The following is a 22,301-nucleotide window of genomic DNA, read 5'->3' as shown; positions in this document are numbered from 1 at the left end:
ATTATCCATAGGATCTTTGAAAGCACAACTGTCCTCTATTGGTATAGTTGTACGCTTAGCAAGCGTTGAAACAGCTCCCTCTACCTTAGGGACCGTCTGCCACGCGTCCCGCCTGGGGTCATTTATGGGGAACATTTTCTTAAAGATAAGGGGGGGGGGGGGGACAAAGGGTACACCTGGTCTCTCCCACTCCCTACTCACAATATCCGCCACCCTCTTTGGGATCGGAAACGCCACAGTGTGTACAGGGACCTCTAAAAACCTGTCTATTTTACACAATTTTTCTGGGACCACCATGGGGTCACAATCATCCAGCGTAGCTAAAACCTCCTTAAGCAGGACGCGGAGGTGTTCCAGCTTAAATTTAAACGCTAAGGAATCTGACTTTGCCCGCTGAGAAACTTTTCCTGTGTCAGAAATTTCTCCTTCAGACAGACCATCCCTCACTGCCACTTCAGAGTGTTGTAAGGGTACTACAGATAAATCATCCAAAGCTTCTGATTGCTCATCCTCTGTATTTAAAACTGAGCTATCGCGCTTTCTTGGAAAAACTGGCAGTTTGGATAAAAATGCTGCAAGGGAATTATCCATTACTGCTGCTAATTGTTGTAAAGTAATAAGGGCCAATGCGCTAGAGGTACTAGGCATCGCTTGCGCGGGCGTAACTGGTGTCGACACATGGGGAGAGGAAGAAGGACTATCCTTGTTACCTTCCGTTAAAGAATCATCTTGGGCTACATTTTTAAGTGTCACTGCATGGTCTTTAAAATGCTTAGATGCTTTAGCACACTTTAAACACAAATGCAATGGTGGTACCGCCATGGCTTTTAAACACAAAGAACAGGGTCTATCTGAAGGCTCAGACATGTTTGACAGACTTAGACAGCACTACAATACAGTAAAAAACACTTTTTGAAAAATTGTTACTGTGCCTTTAAATAATAAAAAGCACACACTTTTTTACCAAATCACCAAAAAACATCCGATCTTGATGAAATTTTCACCACATGATCCTAATGCTTTGAAATGATTGCACACACATTTTCAAATCAATTAACCCCTTATTGCCCAAACCGGAGCTAAATGAAGAAGGCTACCGGTTTAAAACACTACAGCACGGTGCCACAGTCTCTGCTGTGGCTTTACCTTCCTTAGGGATTATTTGTAGACGAAAATAAGCCTCTCTGGAGTCCTCCCTGCAATCTCTGGGCTCCCCACGTGAAGCTGTATGAAGCTGTCTTGTAAAACAACTGCGCAACTGAGGCGTGAAAATGAGGCCCCCTCCCTCTTCATTCCGGAGTTATGGGGCCTTCCTGAGACAGATTAGGTGTCTTACAATATGCCAGGCGTATTAAAACCCCAAAAAGTGTTCCAAACGTCTAAAACACTTGAACAAATATGAGCTTATACTAACACCACAAACTCTTTACCCTCCCGTGGAGATGCTACTTGTTATAGCGGCAAAGAGAATGACTGGGGGGGCGGAGCCTGAGGGGAGCTATAGGGACAGCTCTGCTGTGTGCTCTCTTTGCCACTTCCTGTAGGGATTGAGAATATCCCACAAGTAAGGATGAATCCGTGGACTGGATACACCATGTAAGAGAAATATAAGTAAATACATATATTTAAAACTTTATATCAATTAATACATAAAGCGCCAAACATAGCTGAGAGTGTCTGAAACAATGATACATACTTACCAAAAGACACCCATCCACATACAGCAGACCGCCAAACCAGTATTAAAAACTATCAGCAGAGGTGATGGTATAAGAGTATATCGTCGATCTGAAAAGGGATGTAGGAGATTAATCCCTACGACTGATAACCGAGAACCCTTGAAAAGATTTCCCATGAGTGAAACCATAAAAATCAACAGGCGATACTTTCTTCACATCCCTCTGACAAACTGTACTCTGAGAGGAATTGTGCATCAAAATGCTTAGAAGCGCTCATCATAGAAGAAATCAAGCACAAACTTACTTCACCACCTCTATAGGAGGCAAAGTTAGGAGCAGACTGCACGACATGACCAGGAAGATGGGGGGACCAACAAAGAGTGCTGCCCTTATAAATTCCTCTAGTCGTGACTGGGTCTTATAAAGTCCATAAAAGGACAAATACTTGTCAGAGTGCTGCATAGCAACGTGCCAAAGCACATCTCTCCCCTCTCTTTACTCCGGTTTACCAGCGACAAACTGCCATCTGTCAAAGGGGTTAGGGAAGCGCACCTTTAACGCAACCTAGGCTCAGAAACAAGACTTACACCTCCTCTTTATTATACAAAATGCCATGAAAGATAACTTAACTAATTGTGAGTCTGTAAATTAGTAGGAAACACACCGCGTTATTAGACATTATCAGAAACCAGTATTATATATACCAATACTCTATTGAGATGTATATGGATATATGATCCCTGGGTTTCCTGAGTCAATCCATGATAATCTTCCATATATTGTTACAGAGCACCTCCCTCTGCCTACCTCCATGATACCAGGCAAAGAACTACAGGAGGGTAGGGGAAGTGGGAGTGATATTTATAGCCTTCTTTTGGGTGTCTCTGCCTCCTCCTGGTGGTCAGGAATAGTATTTCCCATAGGTTATGAATGTTCTTGTGGACTCTTACTGCCAATAGAAGGAAATACAATTTACCTCAGTGCCTTTTAGTTTTGAATAGAATCATTTGTGCAATATAATCTAGTAAATAAATTACAACAAAGCAAATTTGATAAAAGAAGTAAATAAAAAAGCAGTTTAGGATTGCATTCTCTATCTGAAATCTGTTTGAAAGTTTAATTGTGTCTTCATTGTCCCCTTTAATTATCTCACAAAGCATACAGCATTAGGTCCCATGCAACCAGAAAACAAAATGTAAAATTATATTCTTTCTTGGTAGGGAGAGCCCACAAATTAATTCATTACTATTGGGAATTCAACACCTGGCCACCAGGAGGAGGCAAAGACCCCCCAGCCAAAGCATTAAGTATCCCTCCCACTTTCACTTCCCTTACTCCACTAGTCAATCAGCAAAGGAAAACGAAAAATAGAAGGAACACTAGGGGTATAGAGGTGCCAGAAGATAAGGAAAAAATGCTGCCTTAAAAATAATAGGGCGGGTCGTGGACTCTCACTGCCATGGAAAGAAAATAATTTATCAGGTAAGCATAAATTTTGTTTTCTTTCTAATGGAAGGGAGAGTCCACTAATTCATCCATTACTGTTGGGAATCCAATACCCAAGCTAGAGGGGACACAGAATGAACAGGGTAGAAAAATAAGGCAGGTGGACCTAATCTGAAGGCATCACCGCTTAAACTCTTCTCCCAAAGTAAGCTTCAGCTGAGGCAAAAACAAACTTGTAAAATGTTGAAAAGGTATGTAAAGAGGACCAGGAAGCCTTACAGATTTGCTCCACAGACGCTTCATTCTTAAAAGCCCAAGAAGAGGTCTAGTTGACAAGACAAAGAATGACTGGTGGAGTAAGGGAAATAGGAAGGGTACTTAATGCTTTGGCTGGGGGGTCTTTGCCTCCTCCTGGTGACCAGGTGTTGTAATCCCAACAATTATGAATGAATTTATGAACTCTCCCTGCCATTGGAAAGAAAGAAAAAGTGTTGGCAGTGTCATGTTAAATTATTGCTAAAAAATTAATCAAAACCAATTTTACTTTAGTGGATTTAAATTCTCACAATTATTCAGTGTTACTCACCATGTTTTGGTATTATCAGCTCTGACTCCTGACTCTGAGAATTTCTAAGTGGGGGTTTCACTTTCTTTCTGTCGACATGCTCTAGAATTCCCTCAAGTCGTTGGCTGACCTCTAAGAATGAAGGCCTTGTGTCAGGGGCCATCTGAAGGGAAAATGAAGATCTGTAACTAGATATTTATTTTTAACTTGGGATTCATCTGGTGAATCAGGTACCACAACAATGCATTGCAAATTAACAGACTCACTAAAGCTGAAGGCTTTTTATATGGAGAATCAGTCCCTGCAGCAAAAGAAAATGTCATAAACACAGAGAATAGAGATTTTACTGTTTCTGCAGAGGTCTTGAACAAAGATAGAGGACTTGACAGCTTGTGAAAGAGCGACAACCTACGTACCCTACAACAATGAAAGGCAAGCTGCAGGAACGCAGAGGGGCAGTCTGTCTGTACCATCTCACGAAATGCTTTGGTATCAAGTCCAAAATCCTATTGGAGATAAAATATAGAGAGGAAATGAAAAAAATAAATAAATAAAAAAATCACTAAAGAGGCATAGATGCAAGGGAGGAAAGCATAATTCTGTAACTATATAAATCCCTGGTAAGACCTTTCTTTGAGTTTGGAGTTCTATCTAAAAAAAAGTCATTGCAGAATTAAATAAAAAGTTCAGAGAAGGGCCACAAAACTAACAAGGGGAATGGAAAATTTAAACAATGAAGAAAGGTTAGCCAAACCAGGTCTGTTTTCTCTAGTAAAAGGTGCTTGAGAGGTGATATGATTACTTATATACAGGATATATATAAGTAATCCTCCTTTTGGTAATGAAAAAACATAATTTATGCTTAACTGATAAATTAATTTCTTTCATGGTGGTTGAGAGTCCACAACCCATTACTCATGAGAATTATTCTTCTCTGCCACTAGGAGGAGGCAAAGATTCCCAAACCCCAAGAGCTCTATAAAATCCCTTTCACCTCACACATACCTCAGTCTAACGTATAGCCAAGCAAGTGAGGTAAGAAAAAGGAATAAAAGCTATTAAAGGAGCAGGGAAAAAGAGAAGTGCTCAAAATAAATAACCCCCCCAAAAAACAAAAAAAAAAACAAAGGGTGGACTCTCACCATCATAAAATAAATTATTTTACCAAGTAAGCATAAATTGTGTTTTCTTTCATACAGGTGGTGAGACTCCATGAACCAGTACTCATGTGAACTAATACCCAAGCTGTGGCAGCCAACGAGTAATAATATAAAGTGAGGGTATTAAAAAAAACATATATTTTTTTCAAATGAGAAACTAAATCCACAACCCCAAAGAAGAATTACACACACATATACATACATAAAAACACTCACTGGCCATTTTATTAGGTACACCCGTTTAATTGCTTGGTAACACAAATTGCTAATCAGCCAATCACATGGCAGCAACTCAATGCATTTAGGCATCTAGACGTGGTGAAGATGACTTGCTAAAGTTCAAACTGATCATCAGAATAGGGAAGAAAGGGGATTTAAGTGACTATGAACGTGGCATGGTTGTGGGTGAAAGATGGGCTGGTCTGAGTATTTCAAAAACTGCTGATCTATTAGGATGTTCACGCACAACCATCTCTAGGATTTACAGAGAATGATCCGAAAAAGAGAAAATATCCAGTGAGCGGTAGCTGTGTGGACAAAAATGCCTTGTTGATGTCAGACGTCAAAGGAGAATGGGCAGACTGGTTCGATATGATAGAAAGACAATAGTAACTCAAATAACCACTCGTTACATCCAAGGTATGCAGAATACCATCTCTGAATGCACAACACGTCGAACCATGAAGCAGATGCGCTACAGCAGCAGAAGAACACACCGGGTGACACTCCTGTCAGCTAAGAACAGGAAAATGAGGCTACAATTTGCACAGGCTAACCAAAATTGGACAATAGAAGATTGGAAAATATTGCCTGGTCTGATGAGTCTAGATTTCAGCTGCGACATTCAGATGGGTAGGGTAAGAATTTGGTGTAAATAACATGAAAGCATGGGCCCATCCTGCCTTGTATCAACGATTCAGGCTGGTGGTGTAATGGTGTGGGGGATATTTCCTTGGCACACTTTGGGCCCCTTTGCACCAACTGAGCATCGTTTAAATGCCACGGCCTACCTGAATATTGTTGCTGACCATGTCCATCCCTATTTGACTACAGTGTACCCATCTTCTGATGGCTACTTCCACCATGATAATGCACCATGTCACAAAGCTCAAATAATCTCAAACTGGTTTCTTGAACATGACAATGAGTTCACTGTACTCCAATGGCCTTCACAGTAACTAGATCTCAATCCAATAAAGCATCTTTGGGATGTGGTGGAACGGGAGATTAGCATCATGGATGTGCAGCCAATACATCTGCAGCAACTGAGTGATACTATCATGTCAATATGGACCAAAATCACTGAGGAATGTTTCCAACACCTTGTTGAATCTATGCCATGAAGAATTAAAGGGACACTGAACCCAATTTTTTTCTTTCGTGATTCAGATAGAGCGTGTAATTTTAAGCAACTTTCTAATTTACTCCTATTATCACATTTTCTTCATTCTCTTGGTATCTTTATTTAAAATACAACAATGTAAGTTTAGATGCTGGCCCATTTTTGGTTAACAACCTGGGTTGTTTTTGCTAATTGGTGGATAAATTCATCCACCAATGAATAAGTGCTTTCCAGGGTCCTGAACCAAACAAATATCTTAGATGCCTGCTTTTTCAAATACACATAGCAAGAGAACAAAGAAAAATTGATAATATGAGTAATTTAGAAAGTTGCTTAAAATTGCATGCTCTATCTGAATCATGAAAGAAAAAATGTGGGTTCAGTGTCCCTTTAAGGCCAAATGGGGTTCAATCTGGTACTATCAAGGTGTACCTAATAAAGTGGACGGTGAAAAGAAAAAAAAAGAAAATCCTTAGTAGCATCAACATAATATTTCAGTGATCTAACATAATCCAGAGAATGTAAAGATCTTCAGAAGAATTCTTAGGATTAGAAAACAGAGGGAACAACAATCTCTCTACCAACATCGTCAGAAGGAACAAGCTTAAAGGGACACTAAACCCACAATTTTTCTTTCATGATTCAGGTAGAGAATACAATTTTAAACAATGTTCCAATTTACTTCTATTATCTAATTTGCTTCATTCTTTGATATACTTTGTTGAAGAAATAGCAATGCACATGTATGAGCCAATCACATAAGGCATCTATGTGCAGCACCTAATCATCAGCTACTGAGCATATCTAGATATGCTTTTCAGCGAAGAATATCAAGAGATTGGAGCAAATTAGATAATAGAAGTAAATTAGAAAGTTGCTTAAAATTGCATGCTCTATCTGAATCATGAAAGAAAAAATGTGGGTTTTATGTCCCTTTAAGCAAAAAATTAAATGATGTCCGTAAAACAGCCTTATCCTGATGAAAAATCAGATAAGGAGGCTCACAAGAAAGAGCAGACAATTTAGAAACTCTTCTGGCAGAAGATATGGCCAATACAAACAACACCTTCAACAAAAGAAGTTTAAAGGGACAGTCTATACCAGAATTTGTATTGTTTAAAAATAGATAGATCCTTTATTACGCATTCCCTAGTTTTGCATAACCAACACAGTTAGATAAATACACTTTTTTAACTCTGTAATTACTTTGTATCTAAGCCTCTGCAAACTGCCCCCTTATTTCAGTTCTTTTGACAGATATCCATTTTAGCCAATCAAAGCTGGCTCACTGGAACTCCACGTGCGTGAGCACAGTGTTATCTATATAACACACATGAACTAATACCTTCTAGTGGTGAAAAACTGTCAAAATGCCCTGAGAGAAGAGGCAGCCTTCAAGGGCTTAGAAATTAGCATATGAACCTCCTAGGTTAGCTTTCAACTAAGATTACCAACAGAACAAAGCAAAATCAGTGATAAAAGTAAATTGGAAAATTGTTTAAAAAGGAAATTTATGCTTACCTGATAAATGTATTTCTTTTACTATATGACGAGTCCACGGATTTCATCCTTACTTATGGGATAACGCCTCCTGTTTAGCAGGAAGTGGCAAAGAGCACCACAGCAGAGCTGTATATAGCTCCTCCCCTCCCTCCCACCTCCAGTCATTCGACCGAAGTTAGGAAGAGAAAGGAAAAGCCAAGGTGCAGAGGTGACTGAAGTTTAACAAAAAATAAGAATAAAAACATGTCTTAGAAAAACAGGGTGGGCTGTGGACTCGTATCATAAAAGAAATAAATTTATCAGGTAAGCATAAATTTCCTTTTCTTTTACAAGATACGACGAGCCCACAGATTTTATCCTTACTTATGGGATACAATACCAAAGCTATAGGACACGGATGAAAGGGAGGGACAAGACAGGAAACTAAACGGAAGGCACCACTGCTTGAAGAACCTTTCTCCCAAAATTAGCCTCAGAAGAAGCAAAAGTATCAAATTTGGAAAATTTGGAAAAAGTGTGAAGAGACGACCAAATTGCAGCCTTGCAAATCTGTTCAACAGAAGCATCGTTTTTAAATGCCCATGAGGAAGCCACAGCCCTAGTAGAATGAGCCGTAATTCTTTCAGGAGGCTGCTGTCCAGCAGTCTCATATGCCAGACGGCTGATACTCTTCAGCCAAAAAGAAAGAGAGGTAGCAGTAGCTTTCTGGCCCCTACGCTTTCCAGAGAAAACAACAAATAATGAAGATGATTGACTAAATTATTTAGTCGTCTGCAAGTAAAACTTCAGGGCACGGACTACGTCCAAGTTATGCAAGAGACGCTCCTTCTTAGAAGAAGGATTAGGACATAATGAAGGAACAACAATTTCCTGATTAATATTCTAATTAGAAACAACCTTAGGTAAGAAACCAGGTTTGGTACGTAAAACCACCTTATCAGAATGGAAGATAAGGCAAGTCACATTGTAACGCTGAAAGCTCAGAAACTCTATGAGCAGAAGAAATAGCAACCAAAAATAACACATTCCAAGTTAACAACTTAATATCTATGGAATGCATGGGTTTAAACGGAACCCCTTGAAGATCATTAAGAACTAAATTCAAACTCCAGGGTGGAGCAATTGGTCTAAACACAGGCTTAATTCTGGATAGAGCCTGACAAAAAGACTGATGTCTGGAACATCTGCCAAACGTTTGTGTAGCAAAATTGACAAAGCAGAAATTTGTCCCTTTAAGGAACTAGCTGATAATCCTTTCTCCAATCCTTCTTGGAGAAAAGACAGAATTCTGGGAATCCTAACTCTACTCCATGAGTAGCCCTTGGATTCGCACCAATAAAGATATTTACGCCATATCTTATGGTAGATCTTTCTAGTAACAGGCTTATGTGCCTGAATCAAAGTATCAATGACCGAATCGGAGAACCCCCGCTTAGATAGAATCAAGCGTTCAATGTCCAAGCAGTCAGTTGCAGAGAAACTAGATTTGGGTGTTGAAAAGGTCCCTGAATTAGAAGGTCCACATGTCCACTAGATCGGCATACCAAGTACTGCGAGGCCACTAAGGTGCAATTATAATTATTGAAGCCCTCTCCTGTTTGATCCGAGCAATCACCCGGGGGAGGAGAGGAAACGGTGGAAACACATAAGCTAGGTTGAACGACCAAGGTACTGCCAAGGCAACTATCAGTTCGGCCTGAGGATCCCTTGACCTGGATCGGTATCTTGGGAGCTTGGCATTCTGACGAGACGCCATCAGATCCAATTCCGGTCTGCCCCATTTGAGAATCAGGGCGGCAAAGACCTCCGGATGGAGTTCCCACTCCCTCGGATGAAACGTCTGTCTGCTTAAAAAGTCCGCTTCCCAGTTGTCCACTCCTGGGATGTAGATTGCTGACAGATAACAAGAGTGAGCCTCCGCCCACCTAATTTTCTTGGATACTTCTGTCATCGCTAAGGAACTTCTTGTTCCTCCCTGATGACTGATGTAAGCCACAGTCGTGATGTTGTCCGACTGAAAACGGATGAATTTGGCCGAAGCCAACTGAGGCCAAGCCTGAAGCGCATTGAATATTGCTCTCAATTCCAGAATATTGATTGGAAGAAGAGACTCTGACCGAGCCCACACACCCTGAGCGTTCAGGGAATTCCAGACTGCACCCCAACCTAGTAAGCTGGCGTCCGTTGTCACTATCACCCATGAGGGTCTGCGTAAGCACGTCCCTTGGGACAGATGATCCGGCAACAACCACCAAAGAAGAGAGTCTCTTGTCTCCTGATCCAGATCTATCTGAGGAGACAAATTCGCAGAATCGACATTCCACTGCCTGAGCATGCTCAGTTGTTGTGGTCTTAGATAAAAACGAGCAAATGGAATGATGTCCATTGCCGCCACCATCAATCCTATTACCTCCATGCACTGAGCCACTGATGGCCGAGGATTGGACTGAAGGGCTCGGCATGTATTCAGAATCTTTAACTTTCTGACCTATGTCATGAAAATTTTCATGGATATGGAATATATCAGAGTTCCCAAGAAGGGAACCCGTGTCTGCGGAATTAGTGAACTCTTTTCTAGATTCACCTTCCACCCGTGAGTCCTCAGAAAGGACAGAACCATGTCTGTATGAGACTTTGTCAGATGGTAAGACGACGCCTGGATCAGAATATCGTCTAGATAAGGCACCACTGCAATACCCCGAGGCTCGAGAACCGCCAGAAGGGACCCTAGAACCTTCGTGAAGATCCTGGGTGCTGTGGCCAACCCGAAGGGAAGAAGAGCCACAAACTGAAAAGGTTTGTCCAGGAAGGCAAACCTTAGGTACTGATGATGATCCTTGTGGATAGGAATATGAAGGTATGCATCCTTTAAGTCCACGGTAGTCATATATTGACCCTCCTGGATCATTGGTAAAATTGTCTCCATCTTGAAGGATGGGACTCTGAGAAACTTGTTTAGACTCTCTAAAATGAACGTTCCCTCTTTTTTGGGAACCACGAAAAGATTTGAGTAAAACCCCTACCCCTGTTCCAGTATTGGAACAGGACGAATTACTCCCATAGTAGAGAGGTCTCTTACACAACGTAAGAACGCCTCTCTTTTTATCTGGTCTACAGACAAAGGTGAAAGAAGAAATCTCCCCCTTGGGAGAGAATTTTTGAATTCCAGTTGATACCCTAGGGACACGATTTCCAGTGTCCAGGGGTCCTGAACATCTCTTACCCAAGCCTGGGTAAAAAGAGAAAGTCTGCCCCCTACTAGTTCCGGTCCTGGATCGGGGGCTGCCCCTTCATGCTGTCTTGGGAGCAGCAGTGGGCTTCTTGGGTTGTTTACCTTTGTTCCAAGCCTGGTTGGGTCTCCAGAGAGTGTTGGCTTGCGCAAAATTCACTTCCTGTTTGGCGGAAGAAGAAGCGGGGACTCCTTTAAAGTTCCAAAAGGAACAAAAATTATTTTGTTTACCCCTCAGTTTAGCTGCTTTATCCTGAGGTAGGAGATGACCCTTACCTCCCGTAATGTCAGAAATAATTTCTTTCAAGTCAGGCCCGAATAGGGTTTTCCCTTTGAAAGGAATAGCCAAAAGCTTTGACTTAGATGACACATCAGCAGACCAAGACTTTAACCATAACGCTCTACGCACTAGAAAATCCGGCATTCTTAGCCGCCAACTTGGGAATCCGAAAGGAGGCGTCTGTAATAAAAGAATTAGCCAGCGTAAGCGCCTTAATTCTATCCAGAATTTCCTCTAAAGGAGTCTCAGTCTTAAGAGACTCTTCTAAGGCGTCAAACCAGAAAGCCGCCGCAGTGGTAACTGGTACAATGCAGGCTGTCGGTTGTAAAAGGAAACCCTGATGAATAAATAACTTTTTTCAGAAGACCCTCCAATTTCTTATCCATAGGGTCTTTGAAAGCACAACTGTCCTCAATAGGAATAGTTGTACGTTTATCCAGGGTAGATATAGATCCCTCCACCTTAGGGACTGTTTGCCAAGAGTCCCGAATAGTGTCAGATATGGGATACATCTTCTTAAAATTAGGAGAAGGTGAGAACGGGATGCCCGGTCTTTCCCATTCCCGTGTAATAATATCCGAGATTCTCTTAGGAACCGGAAAAACAGAGCAAATAGGCACCTCTAAGTATTTGTCCATCTTACACAATTTCTCTGGTGGTACCACAATTGAGTCACAGTCATCCAGAGTCGCCAAATCAACAGGCGGAGGTGTTCAAGCTTAAATCTAAAGGACATGACGTCTGAGTCCATCTGAGGCAACACATTTCTCGAATCAGAAAGTTCCCCATCAGACAGAAGTTCCCTGACCCCCAAATCAGATCCCTGTGAGGGTACATCGGAAATAGTCAACAAAGCATCAGAGGTTGTAGTATTCAAATTGACTTCTGTCCTGCTGCGTTTGCCCTGTAACACTGGTAACTTAGATAAAACCTCTGTAAGGGTAGATGACATGACTGCAGCCATATCCTGCAGAGTAAATGAAGTAGACGCAGTTGAAGAACCCGGCGTCGCTTGGGTGGGCGTTAGAGGTTGTGACGCATGGGGAGAGAGTAGCGACATACCCTGATTCTCCTCAGACTGAGAATCATCCTTAGACACACTTTCCTTAAAGAAAATCTGCCCTTTACATTGTAAGGCCCTTTCAGTACATGAGGGACAAAAAGTAAGAGGGGGGTTCCACAATGGCATCTAAACACATAGAACAAGTAGTTTCCTCAAGTTCAGACATGTTAAACAGACTAGCAATAGCAATAATAGTCGTTTCTTATTTGAAATATTGAGCTCTGAAGTCAAATTACATAGACAAAATATTTGTACTAAAAAGTGTACTGCGCCTTTAAATAATAAAAGTGCAACAATTTTTCTGTTATCTTTAAAACAGCGTTTGTGTCAATAAAAGCCATTCTAATGTGCCCAAAATATCTTAACTGTATCGCATCAACTTGCTTAGATGTATAAAAGGCAATATAATTTGATATAACAGTGATAATAAAATCTCTTCATTTATTCAGGCCTCCTGCACCTCTGTTTGTGAAGCTTTTAGAGCCCTGCGATAGGCAAAACAAGTTAGGCCCCACCGGAGCCCAGGACTTTGCTTCTATGCGATCCGGATGATACTGCGCGTCTGAGCGCGTGAAAATAGGCCCCGCCCTCTGTGGGCGTAACACTAGCCGTAACAGAGATCCGCATAGGTTAGAAAAACCAAACATGTCAATTTTAATAAAATATAAGCCATGTGCCCCTCTTACACAAAATGTCGCACCAATATCAAACCCAATTGCAAGACAAAAAAACTGTACCCCCTTAGGTCAGATATATGTATAACAATGACTGTTCAGCACCGCATCTCCCAGCGTTTAGCCCATACAGAGTAATCCTCAGACACATTTGGTAGTCAATACAAAAAGGGAATTCCAGGTACACCATTATCATATATGTAGTGTATACTGCTTACCCCTCCCCAGATAGGGAATAATGTCAGCCTGTTCTGATGCATCAAGTATCCCCAGAACCAAATGACTGAACATACCTCAATACTGCATGTAGCATGACACGGTTCTCCACACTGAAGATGTTTCTTTATACTACCTTCAACTGCTCTGTGGGAACCAGCCTGGATCTTACATAACATTTTGCTAAGATCATCAACATCTATACCTTCCACTTGGGAAGGTATAGACTGACAATTTCTCCCTGAGGAAAATAGTACTCACTGGCACCATTTTAAAATAAAAAACTTCTTGATTGAAGAATCTAAAACTAACACCTCACTTTACCTCTTCCTATCACTAACACAGGCAAAGAGAATGACTGGAGGTGGGAGGAAGGGGAGGAGCTATATACAGCTCTGCTGTGGTGCTCTTTGCCACTTCCTGCTAAACAGGAGGCGTTATCCCATAAGTAAGGATAAAATCTGTGGACTTGTCGTATCTTGTAAAAGAAATTAAATTCTCTATCTGAATCATGAAAGTTTATTTTGGACTAGACTGTCCAATTTATGCATAGGCTCAATAGGAGGAGCCTGTAAAGCCTTTAAACACTAGGTTAAGATTCCTAGGAGGAGAAATAGGCTTAATATCAGGTTTATTCGGTACAGAGCCTGAACAAAACAATGAATACCAGGAAAACTATCAATCTTTCTGTGGAACAACATTGAAAGGGCAGAAATCTGCGCTTTCAGAAAACTGGCAGATAAGCCCTTACCTAAACTATCTTGCAAAAACTGAAGAATCCTAGGAATACTAATAGAATGCCAGGAAAAAACATGATTTGCGCACCAGAAAAAGAGCCTAAATCAGAGTTTCAATCACAGAATCTGAGGAAGCCCTATGTCTCAGAACTAAGTGTTCAATCTCCATGCCAACAAGTTTAGAGACTTTAGATCTGTATGAAAGAAAGGATCTTGAGACAGAATGTATGACCGCAGAGGAAGAAGCCAAGGAGGGCAACTGTACATTTGAACCAGATCTGCAGGCCTCCTCCACATATATATGCACACATACCACCCAGATACACACACACTCCCGCACACTCACTAAACCTCACATAGACCATTACACACACACTAGATTCTGGTTTCAGAAAGTGGTGCTTTGACTCATTCTAACTATGCATAATTTTAACCTTGGTGGGGGGGGGGGATCAGCAAAGCACACAAAAAAAGAGCAACATATTTACACAATAATAATAATAATAATAATAGACAATAGAATACAATAAATTAGCACTTATTTTCAATAAGAGATCTATGAGCATATGCCAGTTATAAATACATGAACCTTCTTATTTACTTGTATGGTGGCATATGTATTACTAAAGTCATGAGAAAGAATGGGGTTTCTATAAACTGGCTGAACAAGAATATAACAATAGTTATTGCTCTAAAGCTCCTCACAAAAAATAATCTTAGTGTCCAATTTAAGGGACTGTGGGTACCAGTTGTATTTGCCCTATACGCTCTTCCCTGCCAGTAATTACTCCTGTGCACAGAGTGACTAAGTGTTGTTCCATAAAGCTCCTGACAGTAATTCAGCATGTGCCTAGCATGAGGGACATCAAAAGAGCTGCAGATACTTTTTTCCGTCACTAATACTACCCCATGATGTGCCTGACTGATATGTCCCTGTCCCTGTGGAAACTGATTATGAAAAAAACACTGGTGCAACATAGCATGAAGTCACAAAACAACTCCTAGCCTTTATAATACAAATTAAAGTATTTTGGGAAAGATTAAAAATTAAATTACTACCATTTGTAGAAGACAAGATGGTGATAGGAGGTGATTTTAACCTTTCACTTTGTCCTGAGATTGATAGATTCTCAAAAAAAAACCAACTTAACTTTATATAATAAACAAGCTAAATTCATGAAAAAGTTTTGTTACTATATACAAATAATCAAAATATGGAGACTTTATAACCCTGATCAGCGTATGTTTACATGCGAATCTAAAACATACAGGAGGACATTCTCTAGAATTGATTTTATCTTAGTCACAGAATCTCTTTCCCTGCAAAAAATTGAGGCTACAATAGGTGATAAAGTTATTTCGGACCATGCGATCGTCTCACTGTCATTCTATTCTTTAACAAACCTAGTAAAAGGAAACTCTACTATTGTCTTTCCGCGTTATATGTACAAAAATATGAGATTTATTTTATGGTTAAAACAGAAATGGAAAGATTATTGTACTCTTAATATATCATATTTTCAAAAAAATAAACTTTCTGGGAAGCTTCTAAGGCATTTCTAAGGGGAGAAATAAAGGCTTATATGTGTAAGAAGAAGAGGAAAGACAATATGAGAGAAGTCCAACTAGCTAAGCAAGTTAGAAATAGTTATAAGAAATATGTTGCTGATCCAACTCGCTCCCACTGGGAGAGTTATTCTAGTGCCAGGCAGGAGAGGGACATATTCCTTAAGCAGAAATCTTTAGAGGAAGAGACAAAACTGAATTTACGTTTTAAAGGATACTACGGATGTTCTGCCAAACATCTTGCTAATCTAGTTAAATGCAGATTTTTTTTTTTTATATATATATTAGCAATTAGAGATCAAGACAAGAGATACACTGAATTGACTGAAGTTAGTAAGGTTTTTTTTTCCATATTATCAGAATCTTTATACACAGAATAGTAATCACAGACAGAACCAAGAAAAATGTTGGTCACTAATAAAAATCCCTAGAGTGACAGACTATCTTCTTGAGAGTCTTAATGCCCCCATTTCGGCTAAAGAGATACGGGAGGCAATTGAGAAAGCCAAGTTAAACAAAGCAGCTGGCCCAGACTGCCTCCCTGCAGAATATTACAAAATACTTGCGGAAGAAATTAAACCCACAAAACTTTTTAATAATTATTATATGGTTAGTAATTCACCTTCAGAATATTTTGCGGCCGCTAATATTTCATTAATCCCCCAAAAAGACAAAGATTTAGAGGACCCGGCTTCATATAGACCAATTTCGGTACTCAACACAGACTATAAGATATTGACTTCCATTTTAGCATCTAGATTTATGATATGATATGTCTTGACAAAATTATACATCCTGATCAGACGGGGTTCATGGTTTCAAGAAATGCATCTAAAAATATGTGGAAAATCATTACCCTATTAGATTATATATGGAGTTTAAATAAAGGTTTTAGTAAACAATTTAAACATGATATTGCGCTCTTAACTCTTGATGTGGTTAAAGCATTTGACTCTATAGAATGGGAATATTTATTTCAGACACTCGAAAAGTTCGGATTTAAAAAACAGTTTGTTTACTTTGTCCGTAATATATACCAGAGCTCTATAATTCCTTAACACCTGGGATAAGATTAAAAAAGGTACTAGGCAAGGGTGTCCATTATCTCCCCTTCTTTTTAATTTAGCATTAGAACCTCTTGCTATATGGCTAAGGGAAGTGTTAGATGGGATTACTCTTGGTAAAACTGCTCCTAAAACCCTACTCTATTCAGATGATCTCCTAATTTGTTTATATAATACATCTAAGGCTATTCCTATTGTGCTAGATTGTTTGAATCTCTTCAGTTTGTTTTCCGGTTATAAAGTGAATTATAATAAAAGTGAAATGATGTGGATTCATAAAACTAGTCATAAGACAGTTAATACAGTGTTTAAGGCGGTTGACACGTTAAGATATTTAGGGATCTTTTTACATAGAAACCCAGAAATGTGGTATCGACTTAATTTCCATCCGCTGTTACAGAAAATCCAATTAGACCTGAAACTCTGGGCAACATTCCCGCTATCGATATCAGCTAAGGTCAACCTTATTAAGACAATTATTTTTCCTCGGCTGCTTTTTCCACTACAGAACTTGCCCTTAATGTTTAATAAAGCAGATTTGCGGAAATTAAATTCAAGCTTTTCCCAATTCATTTGGCATGGTAAGAAAAAAAACGCTAATAGCATTGGAGAATTTGATGCAAACACGTGAATCTGCCAGATTAGCACTACCTAATATAAAATTTTATAATCTTGCTGCTTTGGGAAAAATTGAGTTAGACTGGCTTGCAGAAACAAGCTGGTTTTCTACCAGAGAAATTGAAAACTTTTTAGCCTTCCCCTTCTCACTCAAAGCCTTATTGCATATACAGACTAAAGAAATACCCAGTAATATTAAGAGTTTAATCTCTGTTAAAAATATAATTCTTGGGGGGCGTGTCCAGGCAGCTGTCATGGCTGGCAGCATTTCCTAAGCTGGCTGAGAGGAATTCTGATAAGCCATCGAATATCAGCTTTCTACCTTGCCATCCAGAGCAGAAATTTATCAATTAAGACTGCTTAACATACTCTGCCTTTAACTACTATGAGTTTTGAACATTATATATGGGAGGAGATCTGGACCGTTGAGATCTGCGGTGGTCGTGTTAACAAAGGCCTCAACACCCCCCCCCCAGTCATTGGGGGTATGTAAGAGCTATTAATGCTTTAATTTAACCTCATCTTTACCAAGGGCAGCTGGGGGAGAGCTTACTACAAAAGCTACTATGGAGCTGGCTCTATTACGCGACATTGAGAACAGGCTGGTTATACAATTCAAGATACTCCAGGCTTCCATTCACGGTGAGGCCCCACCTGAACAAGCATCTATATCTACTGTGGCTCCAAGTGTGCACATGCATTGGCGAGATAATCCCAATATTACTGCTGCAACTAACCCAGAGGTGGCCCCACAATCAAGTGAAAGGAATCCTTACTCACCGTATATAGTTTGCTCTGCAGGCCGTGTGGGAGCGTCATTTTGTCTGCATGGTGGAGTGTGGGAGGATCAGTCACAACTTTTCAAACGACCACGATCAATGGCTATTGATCCCCACTCGACACGAGAGACTGGTGCTAAGAAGGCGGAGCATTACATGTCTTCGCCCTGGCTTAATCAGGCTCATCTGATTATCACCCTGACCTGCCAGGAGACACTGAATTGGGAACTCTCACCAAGTTATCAAAACTGGAGTCGGCTGAAAGTTTTCGGGGACAAAACATAGGTACTGGGTAATTTGGCATGTTACCGATTACGGAACCTATCTAGACCCCTAGATGATGGCTAATAAGTTTGAAATTGTGGAGGAATATTTGTCTAATATGGCTTTACACCCTATCAAACCTGGTTAATACTGCTAAGATACAGTAGAGTGTAACAATACAGTAAGGAATATAAAGCTTAGTAATCCAATAAATAATACTATTCCTTTTATACATGAGATGATGTAGGAAATCATATTGAGATGTTCTGTACATAATGTTACATAGATATGGTGCAATATGATTATGTTGACAGACGAGTCATGAGAGTTTATAGATCACTTTTGTTATAATTACTGCACAGGGGTTTTTCTTAATATGGTAAAATTATATATGCTGTCCTAAAAAAGCTGAGTTGTCAGCGGCCGAGACAACAAAGCTTCTCAGAGTTAGCTTCTCACTTCTTACCGGTAGCAGGGTCCTAACTTGGTACGGAATTACTCCACTGTACATCAAAATACAGGTAGCCCTCAGTTTACGCCGGGGTTAGGTTCCAGAAGGAATGGTTGTAAATTGAAACCATTGTAAATTGAAACCCAGTTTATAAAGTCAATGGGAAGTGAGGGAGATAGGTTCCAGGCCCCTCTCAAAATTGTCATAAGTAACACCTAATACATTATTTTTAAAGCTTTGAAATGAAGACTTTAAATGCTAAACAGCATTATAAACCTAATAAAATAATCACACAACACAGAATATATAATTAAACTAAGTTAAATTAACAAAAACATTTGCTAAACAGCTTCATAAACCTAATAAAATAATCACACAGCACAGACTTCACTTGCATTTTTCTGCAAACAGTTATTTCTATGCATTCCAATCTGGACTGATTTATAGACAGAAAGATCTTGTTCCTTTGAAATCTGCTCGATAGCGCAGGTCTGATTAAACTGAATAATTTCAGCTTGTTTGGCTTTGCTGCAACACAAGCGGACAGCTCCACCTACTGGCTATTTTAATAAATGCACTGCTTCTCAATGCTTTTCAATAGCAGTCACATGACTGGAAAAAAAGGTTGTTATTCTGAAACGGTGTAAATTGAACCGTTGTAAAACGAGGGCCACCTGTAGTTTGTTATATATTCAAGTTTTCCAAAGATTAGCTTGCCCACACTTTTTTTTTCTTGATCTCTTTACGAAGCTTGTTACTTGCAGCAACTTAGGTAATCATTGAGAAGTATTCCTGAACACATTTTTAGTAGTTATTCCTAGGTCAGACTAAGTGCATTATTACAGCTTATGGTGAAGGGTATAAATATATCCCAGCCTACCATTTTACCCAGGGGACCTTCTAATAGTGGTGACTCTGATCTCAGATGTCCATGTCAGCAATAGCTCTCTTCCTTAAAGTTGCCTCAATAATCATTATTTTATATCATACTCAGAAAATATCTTTGAATTTGTTAACATAGATACAAGATGCAAGAATATAGATTACTCATTCTTGTAACAGATATACTTGCTGCAACTGGTCATAGCTCCCTTCTGTTTTCAAGACTTACCTGTATGATCATTTCTCATTAGTGTTTATATATTATCATTCTACAAGGCGATTATGTTTTCAGGGAGTTATGTATACTGCTCTAATTTTAGAAAATGAGGTATCATTTATGGGGGGGTTTTTTTTTTTTTTTTTTAGTGAATATCAACCAGGCATAAAAAATAGAATATAAGATTTTTACAAATATGCTAAATTGTATGTCAACCAGGAAAATTTAACCAACAAAATGTACCTTATGCTTTATGCTCATTTTCTGTTTTTGGCATGCTAATATGTCGATTTGTTTTGTAATCTTAACATATGTACTGAGAAAATGGTTGTTGTTTCCAGAAATACCTCAATAAAAAAACTTTGATTTTAAAAAACAAACAAAAAAAAAACACAATTTATGCTTACCTGATAAATTTATTTCTCTTGTGGTGTATCCAGTCCACGGATCATCCATTACTTGTGGGATATTCTCATTTCCCAAACAGGATGTTGCAAGAGGAAACCCACAGCAGAGCTGCAATATAGCTCCTCCCCTAACTGTCATAGCCAGTCATTCGACCGAAAACAAGCCGAGAAAGGAGGAACCATAGGGTGCAGTGGTTACTGTAGCTTAAATTTAAAAATTACCTGCCTTAAAATGACAGGGCGGGCCGTGGACTGGATACACCACAAGAGAAATAAATTTATCAGGTAAGCATAAATTGTGTTTTCTCTTGTAAGGTGTATCCAGTCCACGGATCATCCATTACTTGTGGGATACCAATACCAAAGCTAAAGTACATGGATGAAGGGAGGGACAAGGCAGGAACTTAAATGGAAGGAAACACTGCCTGTAAAACCTCTCTCCCAAATATAGCCTCTGAAGAAGCAAAAGTATAAAATTTGCTAAATTTTGAAAAAGTATGAAGCGAAGACCAAGTCACCGCCTTGCAAATCTGTTCAAAAGAAGCCTCATTTTTAAAAGCCAAAGTGGAAGCCACAGCTCTAGTGGAATGAGCTGTAATCCTTTCAGGAGGCTGCTGTCCAGCAGTCTCATAGGCTAAGCGGATTAAGCTTCTTAGCCAAAAAGAAGGAGAGGTTGCCGAAGCCTTTTGATCTCTCCTCTGTCCAGAGAAGACAACAAACCAAGCAGATGTTTGACGAAAATCTTTAGTAGCTTGTAAGTAAAAACTTTAAAGCACGGACCACGTCCAGATTGTGAAACACAAGGATGGAACAACAATCTCTTGATTGATATTCTTGTTAGATACCACCTTAGGTAAAAACCCAGATTTGGTACGCAGCACTACCTTATCCGTATGAAAAATCAGATAAGGAGAATCACATTGTAAGGCAGATAACTCGGAGACTCTACGAGCCGAGGAAATAGCTACCAAAAAAAGGACTTTCCAAGATAAAAGTTTGATATCTATGGAATGAAGAGGTTCAAACGGAACTTCTTGAAGAACCTTAAGAACCAAGTTTAAGCTCCATGGTGGAGCAACCGGTTTAAACACAGGCTTGATTCTAACTAAAGCCTGACAAAATGCCTGAACGTCTGGAACATCTGCCAGACGCTTAACTAGCTGACAATCCTTTTTCCAAACCTTCTTGGAGAAAAGATAATATCCTAGGAATCCTGACCTTACTCCATGAGTAACCCTTGGATTCACACCAATAAAGATATCTACGCCATACCTTATGGTAAATTTTCCTGGTGACAGGCTTTCGTGCCCGTATTAAGGTATCAATAACTGACTCGGAGAAGCCACGCTTTGATAAAATCAAGCATTCAATCTCTAGGCAGTCAGCCGCAGAGAAATTAGATTTGGATGGTTGGAAGGACCCTGAAGTAGAAGGTCCTGTCTCAGAGGCAGAGACCATGGTGGAAAGGATGACATGTCCACTAGATCTGCATACCAGGTCCTGCGTGGCCACGCAGGTGCTATCAGAATCACTGATGCTCTCTCCTGCTTGATCTTGGCAATCAGTCGAGGGAGCAGAGGAAACGGTGGAAACACATAAGCCAGGTTGAAAGACCAGGGCGCTGCAAGAGCATCTATCAGTGTCGCCTTGGGATCCCTGGACCTGGATCCGTAACATGGAAGCTTGGCGTTCTGGCGAGACGCCATGAGATCCAGTTCTGGTTTGCCCCAACGATGAATCAGTTGTGCAAATACCTCCGGATGGAGTTCCCACTCTCCCGGATGAAAAGTCTGACGACTTAGAAAATCCGCCTCCCAGTGCTCTACACCTGGGATATGGATAGCTGATAGGTGGCAAGAGTGAATCTCTGCCCAGCAAATTATTTTTGAAACTTCTAACATCTCTAGGGAACTTCTTGTTCCCCCTTGATGGTTGATGTAAGCTACAGTCGTGATGTTGTCCGACTGAAATCTGATGTACCTCAGAGTTGCTAACTGAGGCCAAGCCTGAAGAGCCTTGAATATCGCTCTTAGTTCCAGAATATTTATTGGAAGGAGAGACTCCTCCTGAGTCCACGATCCCTGAGCCTTCAGGGAGTTCCAGACTGCACCCCAACCTAGAAGGCTGGCATTTGTTGTTACAATTGTCCAATCTGGCCT

The 22,301-nt window shown here is 40.1% G+C and overlaps 1 protein-coding gene across 2 annotated transcripts in view; it reads right to left on the bottom strand.

Annotated features, from left to right (window-relative positions):
- LOC128648365 (dual specificity testis-specific protein kinase 1) overlaps positions 1-22,301 on the bottom strand; it is a 288,549-nt gene that overhangs the window by 69,208 nt on the left and 197,040 nt on the right. For both annotated transcript variants that reach the window (XM_053700962.1, XM_053700963.1), the window contains exons 8-9: positions 4,107-4,196; positions 3,712-3,853 (exon numbers count right to left, since the gene is read on the bottom strand). In XM_053700962.1, the coding sequence (XP_053556937.1) occupies positions 3,712-3,853; positions 4,107-4,196 (232 nt within the window). The remainder of the gene's footprint in view (positions 1-3,711; positions 3,854-4,106; positions 4,197-22,301) is intronic.

Source organism: Bombina bombina, chromosome 2 (genome assembly GCF_027579735.1).
Source record: "Bombina bombina isolate aBomBom1 chromosome 2, aBomBom1.pri, whole genome shotgun sequence".
NCBI classification, from domain to species: domain Eukaryota; kingdom Metazoa; phylum Chordata; class Amphibia; order Anura; family Bombinatoridae; genus Bombina; species Bombina bombina.
This window is presented reverse-complemented; position numbering and strand designations above follow the sequence as displayed.